Source organism: Haplochromis burtoni, unplaced genomic scaffold (assembly GCF_018398535.1).
Source record: "Haplochromis burtoni strain Fernald_Lab_line unplaced genomic scaffold, NCSU_Asbu1 Contig_18, whole genome shotgun sequence".
NCBI lineage: Eukaryota > Metazoa > Chordata > Actinopteri > Cichliformes > Cichlidae > Haplochromis > Haplochromis burtoni.
This window is the reverse complement of record NW_024582379.1, coordinates 302,810-324,803: the sequence shown is the minus strand read 5'-3', so window position 1 is coordinate 324,803 and position 21,994 is coordinate 302,810. Positions and strand designations below refer to the sequence as shown.

The 21,994-nt window shown below is 40.7% G+C and overlaps 1 protein-coding gene across 1 annotated transcript in view; it reads left to right on the top strand.

The window, feature by feature from the left end:
* Positions 1–21,067, top strand: part of grid2 (glutamate receptor, ionotropic, delta 2) — a gene marked incomplete at its 5' end in the record, with an annotated part of 543,021 nt that extends 521,954 nt beyond the window's left edge. Inside the window, 2 exon segments of the mRNA XM_005916136.3 lie at positions 7,155–7,395; positions 17,836–21,067. Coding sequence (XP_005916198.1) covers positions 7,155–7,395; positions 17,836–18,300 — 706 coding nt within the window. The 3' untranslated portion in view covers positions 18,301–21,067.
* Between the last annotated feature and the right edge of the window lie 927 nt (positions 21,068–21,994).

The window sequence follows — 21,994 nt, the reverse complement described above, 5'->3', positions numbered from 1 at the left end:
ACAGACCTTGGAGGAAAGGGGGGGGGATGAAAACAAATACACACTGGTATGTTATGCTAAAAGAAATGAGGGGGCAACTGAGCCTTATTATGATCTCCCATCAGACTCAGTGTGATACAGCAGGTATTTCATGAGGATGTGCATGCTGTGACACACACAGTTTAATACTTTAATTAACTGCTCACAGATCCCTTTAGTTTATTATTGTTTCAAGGCAACTTTGTGAATAGGCCACACTTCCAACTGAGTTGATGTATATTTTGCTCACACTGGCAAATTCCTTTTTATTTATTTATTTTTAAGGAAGATATGTTTCTTTGGTGAGACGGTTAAATTAGAGCGTAAAACAGATGGTGTACTGCGGGAGCCCTTTGACTCAACCCATTTTTTTGTCAGGCAGTCACAGTGGCCTTTCATATTCCCGGTCAGGAACGGGATGGAGATGAATGAAGAACAGTGGTAACTGCTTGTGTTTGCTTAACATCGCCATGCCCACTTTCTCACACATAAGTATGCCTTGCTTTGCGTCTAAATGTGACCACAGCAGTTTGGAGCTGTGTGGTGAAAAGTAAGCATACGAGTTATTAAGTATCTGTGAGTTTGTCATTACGAACTCACAGATTCTGAAGGCGCTGACACATCATCGGAACAAGAGCTATATTGACAATATTCTATTTACAAATTAAAATGTTAGTCTGACGGCAGCATTTAAAGGGCCCTGGAGTTTGACGAGTAAAGATGTTTTTCATAGTTTGAGTCACATAACTCAGACAAGGTTGGATAACAAAAAAAAAAGGCAGCAAGCATCGCAAAATATTATCAGCTTGGTCGTAAATGCTTACCTTTTTCCGCAAGTATTCTGCGATTCAGCGACTGTGCGTGTGTGCCTGTGTGCATTTGTCCAGGATAATTAACCTCAATGAGATAAATGTAAGCTAAATGTAAATGTGGCCAATATGTGTGTGTGTGTGCATGTTCTTGCGAGTGAATGTCAGTGTTAGGGTTTGATTCAAGGGCCTATCGGGGAAGCAGCCTTTGCATAACTCTGATAGGCCAATTAGTGCAGAATGATAGATGATGAGCTCCGCGGAAGACAGGGTCGTAATAAAGGGATGGGAGAAAGCACTCTGTCCTGAATCTTAACTCTGTTCTGCCTCTGTCCTCCTTCAGAGACTCAGAGATACACGTGGTGTAGCCCTAATATTCCTTTACTCCTGGTGTGGGGAGAAAGCTCTTAAGTTATTATTTATTGTTTTGTTTGGCATCCTTCTCGAGGGAAAAGAGGTTGTAATTTGGTGAGTCATTGTATTGATATCTGAAAATCACATTTAACTCAGCTGAGAGGCATTTGACGGAGCTTGTATTTAAGCTCACCTGAGTTTTCGTGTTGGTATTAATACCGAGGTGACGTCAGTCACTGTTCAATGTCCTTTTTCGCTGATAACAAGGTTATTAATTTCCCTCAAATGTCAACAACAAAACTCCTTTTGTAACATTTACTGTCATAGTCACTGTGTTTACAGGTGTTAAAGTAGATGAAACATGGTAGCGCCGCTGCTTATTGCGACTCGCATCACATGACATTTTTGACACATAAGAACAGTCAGCTCATGAGCAGAGATAAGAAGCAGCAACTCTAAACAGAAAGCGTGCCTCTCCTCTCAACAGACATGAAACAATATGAACTCAGACAAGAAATCTTTAGAAGATGGCTGATTTTCAAGCGAGAAATGATGAAATATTTTGACAAAACACGGCCTGCCTTCTTTGATAGGTGGGATCTCTCTTATTCCATCTCATTAGCCTGGTGTGTAATTCGTCTTTCTCTGAAGCCGTCTGTCAGCGCGCGTGCTTGTTTGTGCGCCTCTGTGTGTGTAAAGCATCTGTTGTTGGAGTGGCAGATAAAAAGGGTCAGTACAGTATGAAAGGCGCAACGTTTCTCTTGGGAAAAATGCTTTGTTTTAACTTTTATAAGCTGCGATGCTTTCAACGGCTGAGAACAAAATGGTAAAGATGTTGTTTAAATTTTGAAAACAGAACAACTGCTTGGCATTGAACCTCAAGAGAGTTAATGTGCTTGTCTTTAAAGGAGAGACGTTTGACATTTTTAAAACATTCATTAAAAGGAGATTGAGGAAGTGGATGAATATAAATATCTTCACTGGGTGTCATTTTAAACTCTTATCTCAGTATTATTGTCTATATTACGAGTAAGATCACAGTGTGGGATTAAGCAATAACTTGAAATTTTTTGTGTGACTTTATCAGTTTCTCGCATTGCCGTGGAGGAATTCTGGCCCACTCATCTTTATAACACTGCAGGTATTCATTTATGCACAGCTCTCTTAAGGTCCTGCCACAGCATTTCAATAGAGTTGTGGTCTGGACCTCGGCGCTTTCTTTTTCAGCCATTCTGTTGTAGATCTGCTGCTGTGCTTGAGATTGCTCTCCTGTTGCTTTAGACAGATGGCCTCACATTTGACCCGAGAATCCTTTGGTGCTGCAGAAACCTGTGCTGCAGAACTCAGTGACTAAAAGGTGTCCAGGTCCTGTGGCTGCAAAACAAGCTCACATTATCACCACTGTGTTCCTGAAGTCTTGTGGTTTCTTCAGATGCAACATTGCAAGTTATTTCTTTTTAGAGAAAATAGGCTTTTTCCTGGTTTCCCTTACATGTCATACTTAATTAGACTTTTTCTAATTGTACTGTCATGAACTTTACCATTTAACATGCTAACTGAGACCTATAGAGTTGCTTTTGTGTTTCTTACAATTTCTCTGTGCATTTCACAGGATGACCTTGGGGTCAATTTGTTAGGAAGGTTGTGGCATTGTGTTAACACACACCTGAATGCTCCAGACAAGCAAACCTCCAAAACTTCTGCTTTTACAGAGGTGGTCACACTTCCTGATGTCCAGTTAATTAAGTTTGTTTCATTATCAGCACCTGGCTGCTTTCCTCTTAATTGCTATAGAAGCAGTAAGGGTGTAGGACTGCATTGAGTCCTGTGAAAGCTTTCTTTTTTCACATGACTGTATGTCCTTCCCACAATCAATAAAACTTTAAAAGCAATGGGCGTAATATGAGTGACAGCATACCGCTGTCAAATTTTCCAAAAATATGACGTAGGTCTTGACACTTTCATAAGGTTCTCATTCGTAAAACAATGTTTAACTGCCCAAATGGCTTTGCCTCAGATAATCTGTCCATTAAATAAAAAATATCACAGTGAAAGAGTCCTGACTCGTTTTGGCATTGAGGGATAACTGTCAAGTTCCAGCGCACACAAAAAACTTTTCGCAGTAAAACCCTCATCTTCATGGAACAAAAGTGAATCCATATCTGAAACCACAACAACAAATATTTAGGAGTGATATGTTGTTGAATAACTGGCTGACTTATTATACCTATAGCTACAGTTAAAAGTGCACAATATCACTCCATTTGTCATTAAATATACATCAAGATATAACCCCTATAATCCCCTTTGTGGTTGCATCCAGAAGGGCATCCAGTGTAAAATATGACAAACATGCAGAGCTACCTGCTGTGACGACCCAAGGGAGAATCCAGAAGTAGCCTCCTCTTATTCTTTTTCTCTGTCTTCTCTTATATGACTCCAACTACATCTAGCCTAAACATACCCAACCTGGTAAGTACAAAATACAAGTTTTAAATTTGAAGCAGAAATGTTACTTTCACTCACTTTTTTTCCCAAAAGAAAATTAATTGGGCACTGCATTGATAACTGGTTGCTGCTCAACTGGACAAATCCAGGCCTGATTACTACCAGCCCTCTTCATTAGTTAATTAGACAATTTTCAGAAGCATGGTGTATGCTAAATGGTCCCACCTGTAGCACACCAACACCAAATAAACAAAAAACAAATAAAAATCCACCAGACACAGGGAAGAAGATGTCTGAAACACATCTTCTGGAATGCTTTCAAAAATATGTCTGAGACTTTTGGACTCCAATGGTGCACAGTGTGAGAGATTATTCAAAAGCTGAGAAAACTTGGAGCAATAGTTAGCCTTCTGAGAAGTGGCCAACCTTCCTCCAAAAGCGCCGCGGTGCCTCATCCAGGAAGTCTAAAAAGATACAAGGAAAACATCCAAGCAAGCACAGGCCTCTCTCACCTCAGTAAATCTCAGTGTTCATGTTTCCACTATCCAACAGACACTGGGCAAAATGACAGAGTGGTGAATTGAACACCACTTCAATCCCAGAAAAAAATGAAGGCTTGTCTGATATGTTTTGGGAGAATTTTCTGAGGTGAAGTACTTAGAAGACAGGAGCCCCTGCTACATATGCTGTACACCACAGACTACACAGAATTTTATACAAATAAAAAGCGCATTATACTTACAGACATACACAGAGGTAGGAGTAACTGCTTCAGGGCCAGGGCAACTCTCCATAATTGAGGGAAACATGAATTTGGCTCTCTGGCAGAAAATCCTCAAGGATAACATCAGATCATCAGTGGGCGAGTTAAAGCTCAAGCGCAAATCAGTTATGCAGCAAGACAATGATCACAAGCATGAGAGCAAGTCCACCTCTGACTGAGTTGGGAATAAAATTAACGCTTGGGGGTGGCTTAAGGTCTAGAATTGAACCCCAGCGAAATGCTGTGGTGTAACCTCAAAAGAGCCTTTCATTTTCACAAACCTGTGCTGCAGAACTGTGAGAAGAGTGGGCCCCAAACCCACCAACAATGTCCGACAGTATTCAGCTGCAGTTGTTGCTGTTAAAGGTGCCACAAATGGAACAAAGCCTGCAAGTCAGTTCAGGCAAGACAAGTCGAGCTGTGCTGCATCACAACCACGTAACGTGCCTCACTCTGTTTATGTAATATACCAAGTCTATACTCCCAATTTAGCATTTTCTTTAGGCTGTGTGTATTCCCATCCATCCCTGTGACTAGACAATGCCTCTGTCAGCTCTTTCAACCCCTTCTCCACCACAGAATCTGCCTGTAGGCACTTGGAAATAATTTCTCATCAGCCACCAATTTGTATGTCCTCCATGTTTCCTGGCAGTGACGTTGTCACTAACCTGCAACTATGTTCTCATGCAGAAATGAATCATTTCAAAGTAAACTGTCTGGTTGAACTAGTTATTACTTTCAAGGACCAATTGGTTTTTCACACTTGCCTTTTGGCATCGATAGATGTAATTATTATAATCTAAAACTCACATTTTGTGTTTACTCAGGTCGCCTTTTTTCTGTTGTATATTTGCTTTTCTGTCCTGATGTTCTGATCCTGTTTAAAGTTGGCATCTGCTGCATCTCTTTCCTGTGTGACCATGTGTGTAATAAACAAAAAATAATAATAAAATAATCAAAACAAGGGCTCGGTTCAACAACCTAATCTTAGGCATGCTAACTTGCAGTTCAGCAGTGCGCCCTGCATGCAACAGTGAAGTGTTTTGAGGCTATTGCTCCTTCAGCAATCAGGAGTCTAACTCAGAAGGGGGCACGGAGTGGTCAAGCATGAAGCAATTTGGGAGTCCTGTGTTATACAATATCATAGTCTAAAAGTAGTTTAATAACATGTTTGAAAGGAAAAGAAGCAGAGCAGGCTGTGTTACCAAGAAGACAACAAATGCACGGTTGATATGTGATGAGAGAGTTTTACAACCAGGACGTGACTAGGCCAGTAGTGTCTGTTTACTATAATGGCTATCAATGCAGATCGGTTCGATTTGAGTGACTAATCCGCATCATTACTATCAAAGTCTTATCTAATCATGGCACTAATCTGCGCTGATTTGAGCCGAACAATTGCACAATCAAGTCGACAGTTGACGGACATGATCTCTCATTTGAGTGACTGTCGGTGGATTTGCTGTTCAAATTAGTTTGTTGTTGTCTTATTTTCTTCCTTTCGTCTTCATTTCTCTTCCTTCCTTTTTTTTCACCCCATCAATTTCAGTCATAGCTGCCATTGCAACTGTACAGTGCCACGCATTCCCACCAGCATAGAAAACATCCCTAAATGAGAGTGGCGTTGCTATAACGCGACGTGCCGTGCATGTTTACCTGATTTACATCTAAATGATCTATGTTGTTTGGGTTTTTGGTTTTTTTTTAGGTATTGTGAATGAAATTAATTATGTAAACTAACTGCGGTGCTCATTTGCATTTCTTGATTGATTTCTGTCCATTTTGTGTGATGAAAAAAACGAAGAGGGGAGATGGGCACTGACGTTTGTGTGACCATTGAAATTGCAAGAAAGGCGTTTGCCCTCAGGAAGTTCTGCAGATAATTGCAAGCATCTGTCTTGATGTGCACATGTATGAATCCCGAATCAGTTTGAACATGCGTGGCAGTCAAATGTGCGACCTTTGTGCACGCCTGGTTGTGCATCCACAATCCTGGTGCCAGTCAGTGTGGAGGCTTAGTTTGTCTTTGATGAATCTATTTGTTTTCTGTGTTAGTGGGTATGTGTCTGTAAGGTACTGGATATGCATATTCCCAAACTCCTCTCTTTCTCTTTTTCTGTGCCCCTCTCTACTCCTCGCCAGATTACCTGTTAAATATCTATACGCTTGTGTGTCTGCAGCTCTCCTGCAAACTGAAATGAACGACCCAGTTAAATAATAAGCTGAAGGCTAACAGAGGGACCCCATCAACCTCTGAGCTGTATCCTCTCTGAAGCCATCAATCGTGAGACTAAAGCTAGGCTGCATAATGACATTGTGGCAGTGTACTCTCGCTGTGCTGCAAAACATATTAATGTTAGCCATAATGAGTTTGACAGCCCAATATGGTTGTCAGGGATCAGGGCGAATTTCAGCTGGCAAACACTGCCCTCAAATGGAAGAGAGGAGTTACAGCAGCTGCAGGAAACGCTGCAGTGTCGTCAGGTTGTGTGACATGCAAACATGCTGTGTGTTTGATTGCACTCTTTAATCATTAAAAAGTCGCTCAGATACCATCAGTTACTTAATTAGTCTAATTCTGTGTAGCTGCTGGCTTGCTGAACATTTCCTTTTCTTTTTTTTTACATGAACTTTGTGTGTGTTGACATTTTCCATTTGCCAGAAATTTGAATATACCTAAACAGAGATTTTGAAGTACTTATTTAAAGTATGGATGGATAATTTTATGACTAACATGCCTGCCTTCTTTGCCTATATCCTAGAATCTTGGAACTCCAGCAGAATGGTGACATGGATATACTAAAACTCAAGTGGTGGCCCAAGGACAGCCCCTGTGACCTCTACAGTTCAGTCCAGACACGACAGCGTGGCAGTGCCCTTGATATCCACAGCTTTGCTGGCGTTTTCTGCGTCCTGGCTGCTGGCGTGGTGCTTTCCTGTCTCATTGCCATGGTGGAAAGCTGGTGGTCACGAAGGAAGGGATCCAGGGTCCCCTCCAAGGAGGTAGGGTGATGGATGAGTGACTGAAAGGAGGAGCAATGATATAGAAGGAGGTACAGGACCTACAATAGATTCTAGCTCTTTTCATCCCGTGAAAAGGGAAAAGCATAAATATGTAATAGGTTGAACAAAGGGAATGGATGGATCAAGACAGGGAAAAAAGTGTAAAGTGAGAGTAGAGAGACTTTGATGGAATGGGGGATGGGTTTACTTACAGGTCAAGCTAAAGAAAGGGGAGAAGGATATAACAAAAAGTTTAGACTTTAAATAATTATGTAATTAAAGTTATCAACAAATCCCTCCAGTTTGGGATGCAGGAGCACCAAACACATGAGCAGAGACTTCATAATAAGGGAGGCGTGAACTCTAACAGCCCCCAAAACTGCTGAAAATCACCCTCGTTCACAACGTTACTTCCCCTAAAGTGAATTTGCACATAAGCACTGTCAGCAATACACTTTCTATGGCGCACATTGTAACTGCATTATTTGCTATGCTTTTGCATAATCTGTCAAAAAGAATTTTGGAAGTCCTTTATTAGCTCTCCAGTAATATAACTGGCATTGATGTTTTGCTTAGTCTTGTGAATATAAAGCTCTACAATGGTAGAAAACAAAAAAGGTAAATCACGACTTCAACGATTTCAGAAGCTCAGTGGGGGAAAAAAACAATTCATTTTACTTTTACCCACAATCACCATCTGAACACACAGACTATTAGCTTATGAAACATGCTGTCATGTTTTAAATTCCAATTGTTTTTGTAATTAAAGTAACCATCAAATTATCGAAATGATTAACCAGAGACATTGTCTTCCAAAAGCAAATTGAATGTCAGTGTAAACTGAATTAAGCAGCAAATTAAACTTAGGTTAATTGAAGTGAATGTTAATTTTTCGCTCATGTGTTAGTCCTACTTAATCATCATTGCGGTATACTCCCAATTTATAGTGATGTCAAATAAAATCAAATATTAATAACTGACAACGATCTGGTTGACACGTCCAAGTAGATGAATATCTTGACAGTTAAATCGCAAGCCCAACACACGTGCACCAACGCCTGGTTAACTCTGTCATCACCAAAGCCTCTACAGGATTTGATACACAACATACAACCCCAGTTTGGACTCAGGGTATTGATAAACTGTTGTCATTACTCTTTTTATACTCTTTCAGAATTCGAGAATATTTGCCCTATAATGGATTTAGTTTCCCACAGCTGCTGTCCTGTGAAATCTAACCTCATTTTTAATGCTTAATTAATGGTCTTTTGATCGCGTTAGCTAAATAAAAGTGGCACAAATGCATCAGTGTCAACAGGATGATCAACCACTTATTTTTAAGTTAATATTTTGTGAGAGAAAAAAGAGGACACTGGCACTGTTAAAAGCAGAATACAGAAACAGCCAGAGGGCCTGTTGGAAAGCTGCAGACCAAAGAGCACTGACTCACAGTATTAAACATGGATATTTATACCAGCGTACTAAACAGTGGCAACACTCCACCTTGTAAATTAGCAGCAGCACCCTGTGAAATATCCAATCAGGCTGTGTGCGGTTGATCACCTCAGCAGGAATATCATTTGAGGCAATCAAAATGACTCTGGTAACATCTTCTTCTGGTAGGAACCCTGCGGTATGTGTGACATGGTAGCTCCCTCATTAATAAAACTGCTGATATCTTCAAAGAAAAGCCCAAATGGTAGTATTTTACTTTTGATGCCACATTTGGTGGCATCCAACAATTTGCCCTGACACAGACTCATCAGGCTCATCTGCTTTAAAGACGCGATAGCTATTGCTGCAACCACTGTGCTGATTTATCCACGAACTCAGTTTGCCAGAACAGAAGGAGAAATTGTTAATAAGTATATATACATATGCAAAACATGCCATTGATGAACTGAGAGAAATGTAACTATGTGTGAAATAATATTTTCACTTTTGCTGAAAAGTTTATTATTTTTGCATCTGCAGCAAATTAGAGTGAGACATGAAGCAGCACAGATTAATTTTTAGCTGAAAATGTTTTTCCCATCAGGTAAATTACTTCAGCTTCAAACAGCTGCTTTTTCCCCCCTTTCTCAGGAGGCTGTCTAATGAAGACAGGTTAAGGTTAACCCGTATGTAATGGTTTAAAAAAACTCATGCTAAATTGATTCTTAACCAGAACATCATAAAAACATCTTACTGGCAGTCAGATGAGAGGTGTTTTGAAATGTCTAACATAATGTGTTACTGATGTTTGGGCTGCGGAAAAAAAATGTCTTCGGCTACTGATTTGTTATCTGCGTGACTCTGAAGACGAGAAACAAGTAAAAGAAGCCTGTCCCCTCTCCTTAATCACCGGTGTCACGCTAATTTAAAATTCCGCTAAGAATAATTTGGAAAAAATGACAAATAGAGGGGGAGTGGAAACTGTGACTGTACAGTCAGGATGATTTAGAGACTGTTCAGGTTACTTTTCATGATAAAACACCAATAACACTACTCATCTGGAAAGTCAATTAGTTGAAAGTTTTAGCTTGAAAACTCTATAAATCATTAAGTGAATGTGGAGAACATTGATATGTCATCAGAAAATTACTGCATCGCTACAATATCTAAATTCTCTCTAGTTATGGTAATTTAGTAACATAAATGGCGATGTCCTGTAACATGAAGGGCAGAATTACACTAGAGGAGAGCAGAGGGGTGTTTTGTTGCTCGAACAATGCGCCTCATCGGCTAATGTGCACGAGACTGTTTGGCACAAAACCTGAAAGTTGGACTTATAGCACCTTTGTTCACTTCACTTCAATATACCACCTGCAAGGCTCAATGGGAACAAATGTTTAGTTGTGTTTATTACACATCCTTCAGGCTCCTTGTCCACTGATCAATGTAATTGCACAGTTACATTCGGTCTCAGTGTTGATTCTTTCCTCTTTAAAGACTTAATCAATTTAAGGCTTGATTTGCTAATGTTATGAAGGGCTTTGTGCTCTTTTCTGAATATGTAAGAGCGAGCTATAAGGTCATATGGGAAGTTTTCCATGCATCTGGTATAATGTGTCATTAAGCTGACTACAAGCTGCGGTGAAAATAGAGCAACATGTTGACTGCAGTCCTCTCTGCTTGACTGTTATTTAGTTTCTTCTATACTGAGGCTGTAATTTCATTTTCTACCATCTAATTGCTTTGGTAAATCAAGTTAAATGTATTAGATGTTTACCCAGCATGCTCGCACTCATGTAGAGATCATTCTAGATGTAAGTGAGGCAGAGATGGTATATTTCTTAGTTGAGTTCCTGCCTAAGCATTGTAGCTAATAAGAAAAAAACCCAGTTATTAATTGTAAGCTCTTCTTCCACAACATGCGTCGGATGGCAACATATGCAACATTGGCAGTTAGTCAAGATGCCAATGTTTCATTGTTTATTATCAGTCAGCTTTTTTCTAGCTCTCTCTCTCTCTTTTTTTTAAATACACACTCACACACAGTGTACCCCCTACCTCTAATTCCCGGCTCAGTTAGCAGCTTTAATCTGTCATTCAGACCAGTAGTCATGTCTGCCACTGAGCAGACACAAAGACACCAAACCTTGAGTTGACCCAAAGTCATGTTAAGCCCAGTGTGGCTCAGCTGAAACACAAACAAACACCCCCACCACCCCCAACCCCCCTGCTATCTTCATTAACCACTAAGAGCAGCCAGTGGAATCAGCCCCAGATTGAACACGGGAGTGGAATCGCGTCAATGACGACAGGAAGGACAGCAGGCATTTGATTCTCTTTGTGGAGAATAAAGGTTTTACATATCAAGGACTCAGGTAGTCACAGAGAACTCACTATTATTACAGCTGGATCTGGTGATCTTATATTTAACATGTTAAGACACTTTCCCTTTAATATGGATGTTATATAACCATAATGGATATATGTCAGTGAGAACCGATAGTTGTGTAGATGAGGGAGTGAGATATTATTTGAGTGTGAATCAAAACAAAGCCCTCGTAAAGCAGTGGGAGCAAACAGATGGGATATCAAAGTTAAGACCAGACTAATAGAGCATCGTTAAAATAGTCCATTCACCGGCTCCGTGTTGAAATGAAGTTGGCTCAGTCAGCCGTGATTGTTTTTGATGGCTGACCCCTGACATTCATCCTTCACCCTGTCACAGCATTGACCTATTGATTGCTGTTGTATAGCTCAAGGTTTGCCCAGAGCAACCGCTGAACATAAAGGAGTCAGTATGCTTCAAATGCAGTGCCTGCCGGATCATCGAACAGCATCTGAAACCTTCGACACCTACACATTTCCCATTCGCAGCCTCTCTGAAACCAACAATCTAACAAGCGTGGTCAGCTCACTCAATGATAGACGTGGAGGGGGAAATGTAGGCAGGATGTGAACTTGTCTTTCAAGCTCTCTATTTTCACTCTCCGCGCAGCTTCTACCATCACTTTTCACCAAACATGAAATTCATTGAGGAGTTACTGGCCCTACGTGTGAACTATGTGCATCCATATATGACTATCAGATAATTATGTTTCACCGCAGCTTTGAACATTAGAGCTTTCATAGTCAAACATGAAGAAAAATGTATATTTGTCTATAAAGGTAAGTTTAAAATAGAATTCGCCTCGTTGGACATTTTTATTTGGCCGAAATGGTATTTCGTGTCTTGCAAAAACTGTGCAAATGCCACACTCTGATCTCAAATCACCATCTGTGCAGAGTGTTTTCAAACGGGCAGCCAGCTGCAAAGACGGTTGCTGAGAACAGAACAGGAGAGTGTCAAGCTGGGACCACTGCAGCATGTCCTGACTCAGTGGAGGAAGGAAGACAAATTTAAGTCAACTTCAAAGCAGCTAATTAGATAAATTGCATATGTTGCAATTTATCGACTTGGGAAATCTCTGCATCTGCATGCAATTTGGCCTTAGTCATGGCCAGTGGAGTAAGCCTAGTGCGTTCAAAGTCAGCTTCCAAAAGTTAAATTAATAAAGTGAATCAAGCCATAAAGCTTGTAATTAACTCCATGCTTTACTTTCTAACAGTTTAAATAAAGAACTTGATGGCCTCTGTCTTACTGTCAGAGTGAATGTTGAAACCACTTGAAACCATTACAACGGGTCAAGAGCGTGTGGCTCTTTGTTCATTTTTGAAAGCTTCGCATAAAGTAGGAAAAGCCTGGTGACCCACTCTTTATGCGTGGGCACAGAAAAATTGGCTTAGTAAGATGCACTGGCAGCTGAAAGATACATTGGGAGTGCAGACTTGGCACGAGGACTCTTTCCACTGCCCTACTCCAACACAGTTAGTTACTCTGTCCAGTAAGCATACAATTTATAGACTATCTTTATAGAGAATTCACTTTGATATCTGCCACCCGGTGGTTTGAATGATTTCCTCTACAAGTGAAAAAAGATAAAACACGACTGAGAAACACTCTAAGTGTAAATATGTCACTGGGGTGATCAGATAGGTCGCTCCTCCCACAGATGTTTGTCAAAGGAGACAAACATCTCCAGATTCTATACTAAAAAGTGCACTTATACATGTAATCATGTCTGATTAAAGAACATCAAAGACAAATCCAGATTTGTCGCCCATGATACATGAACATGGCCTCCTTTACACCTAAATAGATCTTTTGAGTTCACCCTCATGCGTGCATGCATACACGTCATTGCTGCCTCGGTTTTAGCTCACCTCTTCCATCATGTCAGGCTTGCCTCAAAGTGACGAATGCTCAAACTTTGCGTAAGATATGCCATGTCATAAAAACCCATTAAAATCAAGGTATACAATTTGTATTAAACATGCTTCGTTGGCCCGGGTGTACGTCCATTCACCAGCAGCAATGAAGAATCGGGTTGTTTTGCTCTTAGCGGGCCACATGAGCATCCTATGATGAATGCAAACCACTCATAAAAAGTAATCACTTGCACAAATCATGACTACATTCATCCATCAAACATTTGGCCAACGCAGCGGCTTCACTTGCACATACCTACAGCCATACAAGCTTTCTGCATACCTGACAATCAGCAATTCACTGTTCAAACACTAATACAACTAATCTGTGTTTGTGTCTCTGTGTTTCTTATAAATATTAAAACATGCATAATCACATATTGTACATGTCTTTACATGCCTTCACATTCATACTATACGCTGTATCTTGTGTTGACTGTGAGCTGTCGGTGTTCATGCTGCTGTTGTGTTCTGTGTTGTGGAATGGCTGACATTGTTATCTATGAGCCAGCTTCTGTGCATAGAATTTGCTTAAGAGGTTGTTTTTTTTTTTGTTTGTTTGTTTTAAATCGGGCTTATACACTCACAAATACACAAAGACACACTTCCACAGGCCTGACTCGTGTGAGTAACCAATGATATTAATTTCATCCTGAGCACACTTAAAAAGGATATTATGTAGGGAAAATAAAGGGGAGTTTGTATGACTGTGTATTAACAGTCTCCCTGCAAGTCCTTCCTGCAGTTCTTTGGGGTTTTTTTTTTTACAGTCATTCACTCTTCTCAAATGAGTTATGACTGTTCATGTTCATTCTTAAGGCACAGGCATGATTTCTGAATTCATTATGTGCTAATGGTCACAAGGGTGGCTAAAACTGATCAACCCTTAACGTTACTTTAGAAGTTGCTCTTGATGCTTTTTTTGACAAGCTCTTTCTAGATGAGTGTCTGAAGCCCATTTCATTCATAACAGGGCGGCTGTGCTGCTTTACCCCTTTTTGCCTATACACACACACACACACACACACACACACACACATGTATATATATGTTCAACCAGAGGTTTGTATGAAAGAGTTCTGTCATTGGACTCAATCTTCAAAACTTCAAATCTGAGAGGAACTTCAGAAATCACATCACAATCACTGTCAGAACTCTTCCATAATGGTAACATCTGTGGTTTTGACTGTGTAGATTTAGCATGAGAGGAGCTGGCACTTCCTTGTGTATCAGGTTCTTTGATACACACAAAACAGGTGACTTCTTATCGCTCTCTCTTTTGTTTTTTTCTTGGTGGTTTGGATGGGAATTGCCACTCTTCTTGTTCTACCTCTACACAATGATCTGTGTCACTGTGGCTCAAAGCTCTCATATTGCCTTTTTGCTTTGTTTTTGTAGATAAGTACTCTGTGTTGAGGGGTGTAGCGGGCGAGGGGGAGAAAGAGAGAGAGGGAGAGAGCAATACAAAATGGCATTTAAACATCTCCCCTTTCCAGGTATATAACGACTGTGTGAATGTCTCTCTGAGGACAAAACACAGAGCGACCTGCTTAACTGTGTGTGCTGACTGACTGCCATGTCTTTCTTCTCACTCACCCCCCACCCATCTGTCTTTCCAATTTCCTTCTCTCTCTCCTCCACCTTACCGTCCTCCCATCTGCCTGATCTTGTCTGTCACTCATCCCCTTCTCCGTCTCTGCCCGTCTTCCGTTCGTCTGCCTGTGCGTCAATTTGGCTTCTTCCTTGGCGGGGTTCTTGTTTTAATCTTCTCACTCAACTTGCATGAACACAAACACACATACATGCGTATGATTCACTCCACCGCTCTCTTTCTGTCTCTCTTCTCTCAAACCTACACACTTACACGCTTGCACATCACACACTCACACCAGACACAGGCAGATGGCCCATCTGCCAGGCAAGCTGCCGATCCATGTTCTCACAACCCCAGCGAGCACCCCCTTGCCCTGGGCGGTCAAACCCAGAACCAGACCCCCAACACTGCCAACACCACTGCCCCTACAGCCACCCATTACCAGCCCCCAGCATGCTGTGACATTCCCTGCGCCCTGATTGTCCAGCACTCTTTCGAACCCACAAACCCCTCCGAGCTCACCCCCAAAATGAGAATGACAACCTTCACCACCTCACCTCCAACCCCAAGGTTATATATACAATAGAAGATTTAAAAAATATATATAATTGGTTATTAATGCTTGTAGCCCGATGTGTTTTTGAAATGTCAATATGAATGATTATTTATTAAGAGATATAATGAAAATCAGGAAGAATGGTGCAAATGCCGGATGCAGAAGTACCTCATTTTAAAGAAAAAAAAAAGTTTTGTCATCTGGCATGGTGCCAGCTGAACTGTGCAATCATGCCTTTATACCACGAGAGGGTGCTGTCGCTCTATTTTGAGGCAAATTAAGCACCATCTTTCTAAGATAAATGTGTATGTCAGGTCAGCGAAGTGTTTATTTTTAGGTCACAGAGACTTTTGCTACATTTTATATCCCAAATGAAGCCACAAAATATTCTGTCTAAACCAAACATTGTTCTTCAAATATGGCCTTGACTGAAAAATTTGAGTTTTACATTAATTATTTTACTTATAGGCCATTATAGTTCTTAATAAGTGACTTAGTGTTGCTATATCTTATGTAATGTTATAATAGATCTTGTGATGCTGGGAAATGTTACACTCTTCACAGTATAACATAATCTTGTAGTCAGATCTGGCTCTGGGATCTTCTTAAAAAAGAGGAAAGAAACCTTCCATTTTTCCTTGCTTCAGTCCCTTTTGTTCACCCAGTTACCCATTAGTCTCCTTTCACAGACAGCAGGCTGACCATTTGTGATTCACTCTTCTCTTTCAACTCCCCCGCATTTCTTTCTGTACCAACACTGCCCCGTTGATGTCCCCTAACTCAAACTTTTAGTGTTTGTATGATAGTTTCACGACAGACGTTAGCGCCCCCTCGTCCTCTCCTTCCTCCCACTGTCCCTCCTTTAGATGGGGCATCACTCCTGGTCCCCTCGTCCTGTGAACTACATACAGTAGGGCCAGAGCCCCCTCCAGAATCCCCCAGACCCAAAGGACACGGTCAGTAAAACTCTCTATCCCCCCTACCTGTATTAATGTGACTCCTATCATCACAAAAACCCTGTATGACGTTACCTAAATAATACTACCCTGGAATTTAAAACACCAAAAATGAGACATCCAAGTTATGTGGTTCCCCCCACCTCACCTACCTCTGAGACAGAAAACCTTACCTCATCTCACCACCTAAAAACCTACAGAAGCACACTGGCACGTTTGTGGACAATGAACAACGTAAAAGTTGTGGAAGCTTCTCCAGCACTGTCTTCTGCTCACCTGAGCCCTCTCTCGTCTATGTGCTCACCTCATTCATTGCAAACTGAACTCCCCTGCACTACTATCCACCCTACCCTATGCAGTAAAAGCATGAAACACCTCTCACTGAGTGTTACCATTTTTTAGACTATGTGGATAAGTTATTATATAAGTAAATGTGAATATAGTCATATTTCTTTATAAGTTTCATTTAACTGATACTGTAAGTTAAGTTAAAGCTTAAGTTAATGTATTTGCTGTGTTTCAAGTGGAATTGTTAAGATTGTTAATTGTTAGACATTTTTTGATTTAAGTTAATGATGCAATCCTAAAAAAGAACTTCAGCAATAAATTATGGCCTGGTACCAAATTTACGAGATGTTAATCTCAATGTGAATTTTCCTTATCAAAGTGGCCATAATGAACCAGGTAAAATACATAAGACAAAGTCAGGTACTGTCCAACATTTGAACTGTCTTGCATAGAATAAGTTGTATTTGAAGATTAAGTAGATAATGTATGGTAATGCTTGCTTGATAATTGACCTAACACCCTGGAATCACAGAGCACACAGCATGACTGCAGTGTGTTTCCTGCTGGTATTCCAGATTATCTGCACTCCCTTACAGACCTTGTACAAGTGTGTGTATGTTTCTCTCTTCCAATATCCTGACCACAGCTCAGAGTGTGCTTCTCTATCTTTCCCTTCCATCCTTCCCCTCCTCTCTTTTTGCTCTCCCCGCTTCCTACCAAATCCATGTTTCCCTGTGGCCATCAAAACATTTTTGTGCTGAACTATTGCAAATACAACGACTTGAAATCGTGTGTCATGTTTGCTTGTTGTCCCGCCCTCATCGTTTCACCATCTGCTTTGTCTAAAACCTTTCTCTTGCTTTCACTATTATTTTCAATAACCATTTATACTGGTTGGATGGATGACATCCCTTTTGCTGAATACAAATACACCCCATACTATGTCCTCTCTGCACATACTCTGTTTCCTTTGTTGTTCTCTTCCTCTCTTCCTTACTCCTGTATTTGCACTACCCTCACTCCTTTCCTTTACTCCCTTTACCTCCTTCTCTTCCTTTATCCAACTTTCCTCAATTTATCCCTCCCATTTGCATTCCTCTTATCTTGTCCTTCTCCATATCTCCTTATCTCCATCTCTCATTCTTAAACATTGTCCCTCGATCTTTCTTCTATCCCATCCCTTCTCGCCTTTCCTTTCAAACGTCTTCTTTCCGTTTTCCCTCACTTCCCATTAACATTTTCCCCTCTTTCCATTTACCATCACCTCTTCTCCGTTCTACTCCTTCCCTGCCCCTCCCCACCTACAGGACGATAAGGAGATCGACCTGGAGCACCTACACCGCCGGGTTAACAGCTTGTGCACCGAGGACGAAAGCCCCCACAAGCAGTTCTCCACCTCTTCCGTCGATTTAACACCCCTTGACATGGATGCGCTACCTGCTGCCCGCCAGGCGCTTGAGCAGATCAGCGATTTCCGCAACACCCACATCACCACCACCACCTTCATCCCTGAGCAGATCCAGACCCTAAGCCGTAGCCTCTCTGCCAAAGCCGCCGCTGGATTTTCTGCTGGTTTCAGTAGCGGTGGCAGTGGCGGGGGTGTCCTCCAGGACCACCGGACTGGTGGGGTGGGCCCTTTCAGGCAGAGGGCCCCCAATGGTGGCTTCTTCCGCAGCCCCATTAAAACAATGTCCTCCATTCCCTACCAGCCCACAGGTCCAGGACCCAACTTTGGCTATGGCAATGATCCAGACAGGGGCACCTCCATATGAGGAGTTGCTAAGGTTGTTTCAGGAAGAAGAGTTATATGCAGGAGGAGGCGAGGTGGTTCTAGTCAGTCATAGGTGGTAGAACAGATATGATGTGGCTAAGTTCGAAAGTCAGAAGGTGGAGATCTGTGTACATAGGAATCTTTCTGTTTTTTTCAGTTTCAGCTGGGGTGTTTCCAGGGGTGTCTATTTTATACATGGGGAAGTCAAAGGAGGTGGAAGTCTGTTGGGGTGTTCCTCATTTGTGCAAACCACGGTGGTGAGGTGCAAGAGGGGAAAGGGTGCGGGAGGGGGCTTGACTCTTTGCTTTATTGTTGTTGTTCTTGTGATTGGGGGATTATTTTTGAGATGTGTGTGAAAGGGAATCTTGTTTTTTTTATTGTTTCAGTTTTATGACATGGGATCTGCCTCATGTTACGGGATCTGATGAAACAACCTGACTCCTATTACTATCTAAACTCCCGTCTCGGAGGGTTTAGTTTATACTAGTTCAGCTCCAGGAAATACTCATATTCTTGTTAGCTCCAGGGCTGTCATTTGTGGATGACTGGTGATCTCTTTAGCCATGAAACAACTTCAAGGGGGCTTCTACTACTAAGCAATTATGGGGCTGTTATTTTGTGAAGGTATATAAAACACATATACTTTTGTCAGTGGCCCTCGGAATACATACAGTACACAGCCCGTGTAGTGTTTTGAAAAGGCCCCAACTCAATGAATATTGGAAGATTCCACTTCGCCAGTTTAACTCTGCCTTTTCACGCTGTTTTCTCTTTTCTGGTGGCGTTTCACCAATACCTGGGGCTCTAAATGTGTAATCATCTCCAAGATGGTGTCCACACTGTGGCCTGACTAAAGAGAAGGCTGAACACACAGCGACACCTTCCTGGTGCATCGATCTGGAAACTGTTGAAATGCCATGACAGTGCAACAGTATGACACTGTAGAAATTGCCAGTTTGGTGCATCAATCTTAAACTACTTCTGCCATTTTTTTTCTTTTTTTGGTGCATCAGCTTGAAACTGTTTTCACCATTCTGATGCACATTAAACTCTTTGTCAATCCCACTGCACTGTACCAGTGCCCACAGACCTGTAAGTGATTGTATGTAGATCTGACCTTTTCTTTTCTCACCTGTACTGTGCTATCTGCTTTTCAAGTCAAGGTGAGATCCTCTAATCTGACTCTAAGAGGTATAGTAAAAAGCAGCTTAAAAAAAAAAAACTAAAAAAAAAACATAAAAGACAAGCTGAAAGACTTCAAAAAGCTTATGCTTATTATATGTCTTTTATTGAATTTTGTTTTTGGAAAAAAAAATAGATTTTAATGCGTGGAATGTGTTTTGGTCAGGAAGTACAAGAAAAAAATTAACATTGTTCTAAGCTGTCTATGTTGTTTTTTTATTTTTCAGCAAACTTTGAAAAACTGCTAAATGAGTGCTGTAGTCTCTGGTTTTGCATCATTAAGTCATTCAGACGTTTGATTTTTGTTTTTTCTTTGTTTTGCTTACTTTTAGTGCTACCATGGCTCGGGTTTTTAAAAAAAGATAAAATGTCACTCTGTAATGTCATCAAGTTCATGAATCACTTCTTATCAGGTTCAAGTGGTGAAATGGAGTTTTATTTTGTGTTGAGGAGAAGCCATTGCAACAGCATCTTCAGTGCAGGCCTTACGTGACAACTAGTTCGCTGTAACCTCCCAGCTTCCAGTTAAACCCAATATATCAGTGTACTGGGACTATTTAAGAAGAACAGATCAGTGGTTGTGCTGCGGGTGATGGGAAAGTTATGAAGATCCAAAGGCCATCACAACTCAATGGCTGCCTTTTGCGAGACGAGTCCAAAATGCGGTTCTGTTTCATACTTTTCATGTTAAGGGTACTGTTTATATAACTTTTTGTTTGTGTGTCTGTTTGTTTGTTTGTTTTTTTTAAGTGCCAATTAATTAAAATGAGACCATTAAGGTGCATTTTGGGGTGGGGAATGGTACACTGAGAGCATTAAAGGAATATTTTATGGGTCACGGGAGGGGGGTGGGCGGGGTTGGTAAAACGGAACCAAACCTTTTTCACTAACGCTGTATTAATAATTGATAACGATAGTTGTTTAGAACAAGTTTTCAGTTTGTTATCTTAAAGAACTAAAACTGCAAAATGTTGTGTGTAGAGAATTCAGTCACGCCACAGTGTTTTGAAGCAAGCGTTCTTAGGCATTCTTTTCTTATATTAGGCTACAGTATGGCTATCGAATGACAAATAGGACACAGACATTTAAAATTTTTTATTTAGTATAAACGAAAGAGACATTATAAAAATGTATATTTTACATGTCAATGCTATTTTTGTTTAACAAAAAGAAAAGAGTATATCACATTGGGCTTTGGTGTTGAGTTTGAGCAGTCACATTGCTGCATTTGGCTTTTCCCTTGTCTTGCCCATGGTAAACATGAACACACACGAACCGTTTGCTTTTCTCATGTCATCCTGAGTTCATTTTATTATTTGCTAGCTAAATAACGAAAAGTGGCAAGTTCACTAAAAAGAAAGCATGCACAAACTTGCTGTTTTGCTATCTGTTAACATTTTTAATTTCATACATAGAACTACAGGATTTACTTGATAATTTTCAAAAATTTATGATGTACAGTATTTAATATAGGCCTATTTTGTTGTATGTGTTGCATATTATTCAAAAACCGAACAAACTGGGGCCTCTGTTACAAGTGGCAAAGCTTTCTGTGTATAATTTGTCTAATAAACAGGTTTTCTACAGTGGGATGGTATTTGTTGTCTTTGCTAATATAGACAACCATCAGAGGAAAGTCACACTTCAAAATTCAACATGAAAAAACACAACAGTTTGTGAATAATTAGTTAAAGAAGAGGATATTTATCGTTCCTTACATTAAACAGCTGTGCTCAAACTTATTTTGGCATGTTCCCCCTGCCCCATGACTTTCATCAATTCTTTACAATATAAAAACAACCAGATGAATTCTCTGTGATGTAAACATTAGCACAGTAACATCAGCAAACTATTGTTTATTTCTGAGGAAAAAAGTAATTCTACATAGTGTCACTTTTGCTTTTTTCTAACGTGCTTGGCTGTGTCCCACCTGCAGTGGCTCTAAATCCCACCACAGACTGAGAAACACTGCACTAAACATATCACTTCCTGGTTCCCAACACACGGGAAAACTCTTCACATTTTTTCCTTATAAAGGAAGCATCTAAAGATTTAAATTCACAGCTTTCACCGTTTTCATGTATTTTACGGCAGTGTTGATCCAGATACTGGATATCAGAATCATGATAGAAGTGGATACAAATGTTTTGTGAGTTCATTTCATGTGTGGAATACGTGTGAAGTTCAAGCCTGAGCTAAGCTTTTGTGTCTTTCCTATATAGGCTATCACTTCAAAGGCCCGTATACTGCTGTTAACAGCTGGATAGAGATCCTGCTGAGGATGACTGCTGTCAAGTTCACTGGAGCATTACACTGCAATAGCCTTTGTGAACCAGATAGTGGCACTACATAGCTCCCACAAGTGTCTCTCTGAACTTACTGTTAGCACTCAGTGATGAGTTGAATGGTTGTCAGGCATTCCCAGAGCTAATTAGAATTAATGGAAGACAGTGATGGACACAGCTGAGCCACAGCAAATTTGAACTAAAGGTCTGAGATCACTGTAAGCAACT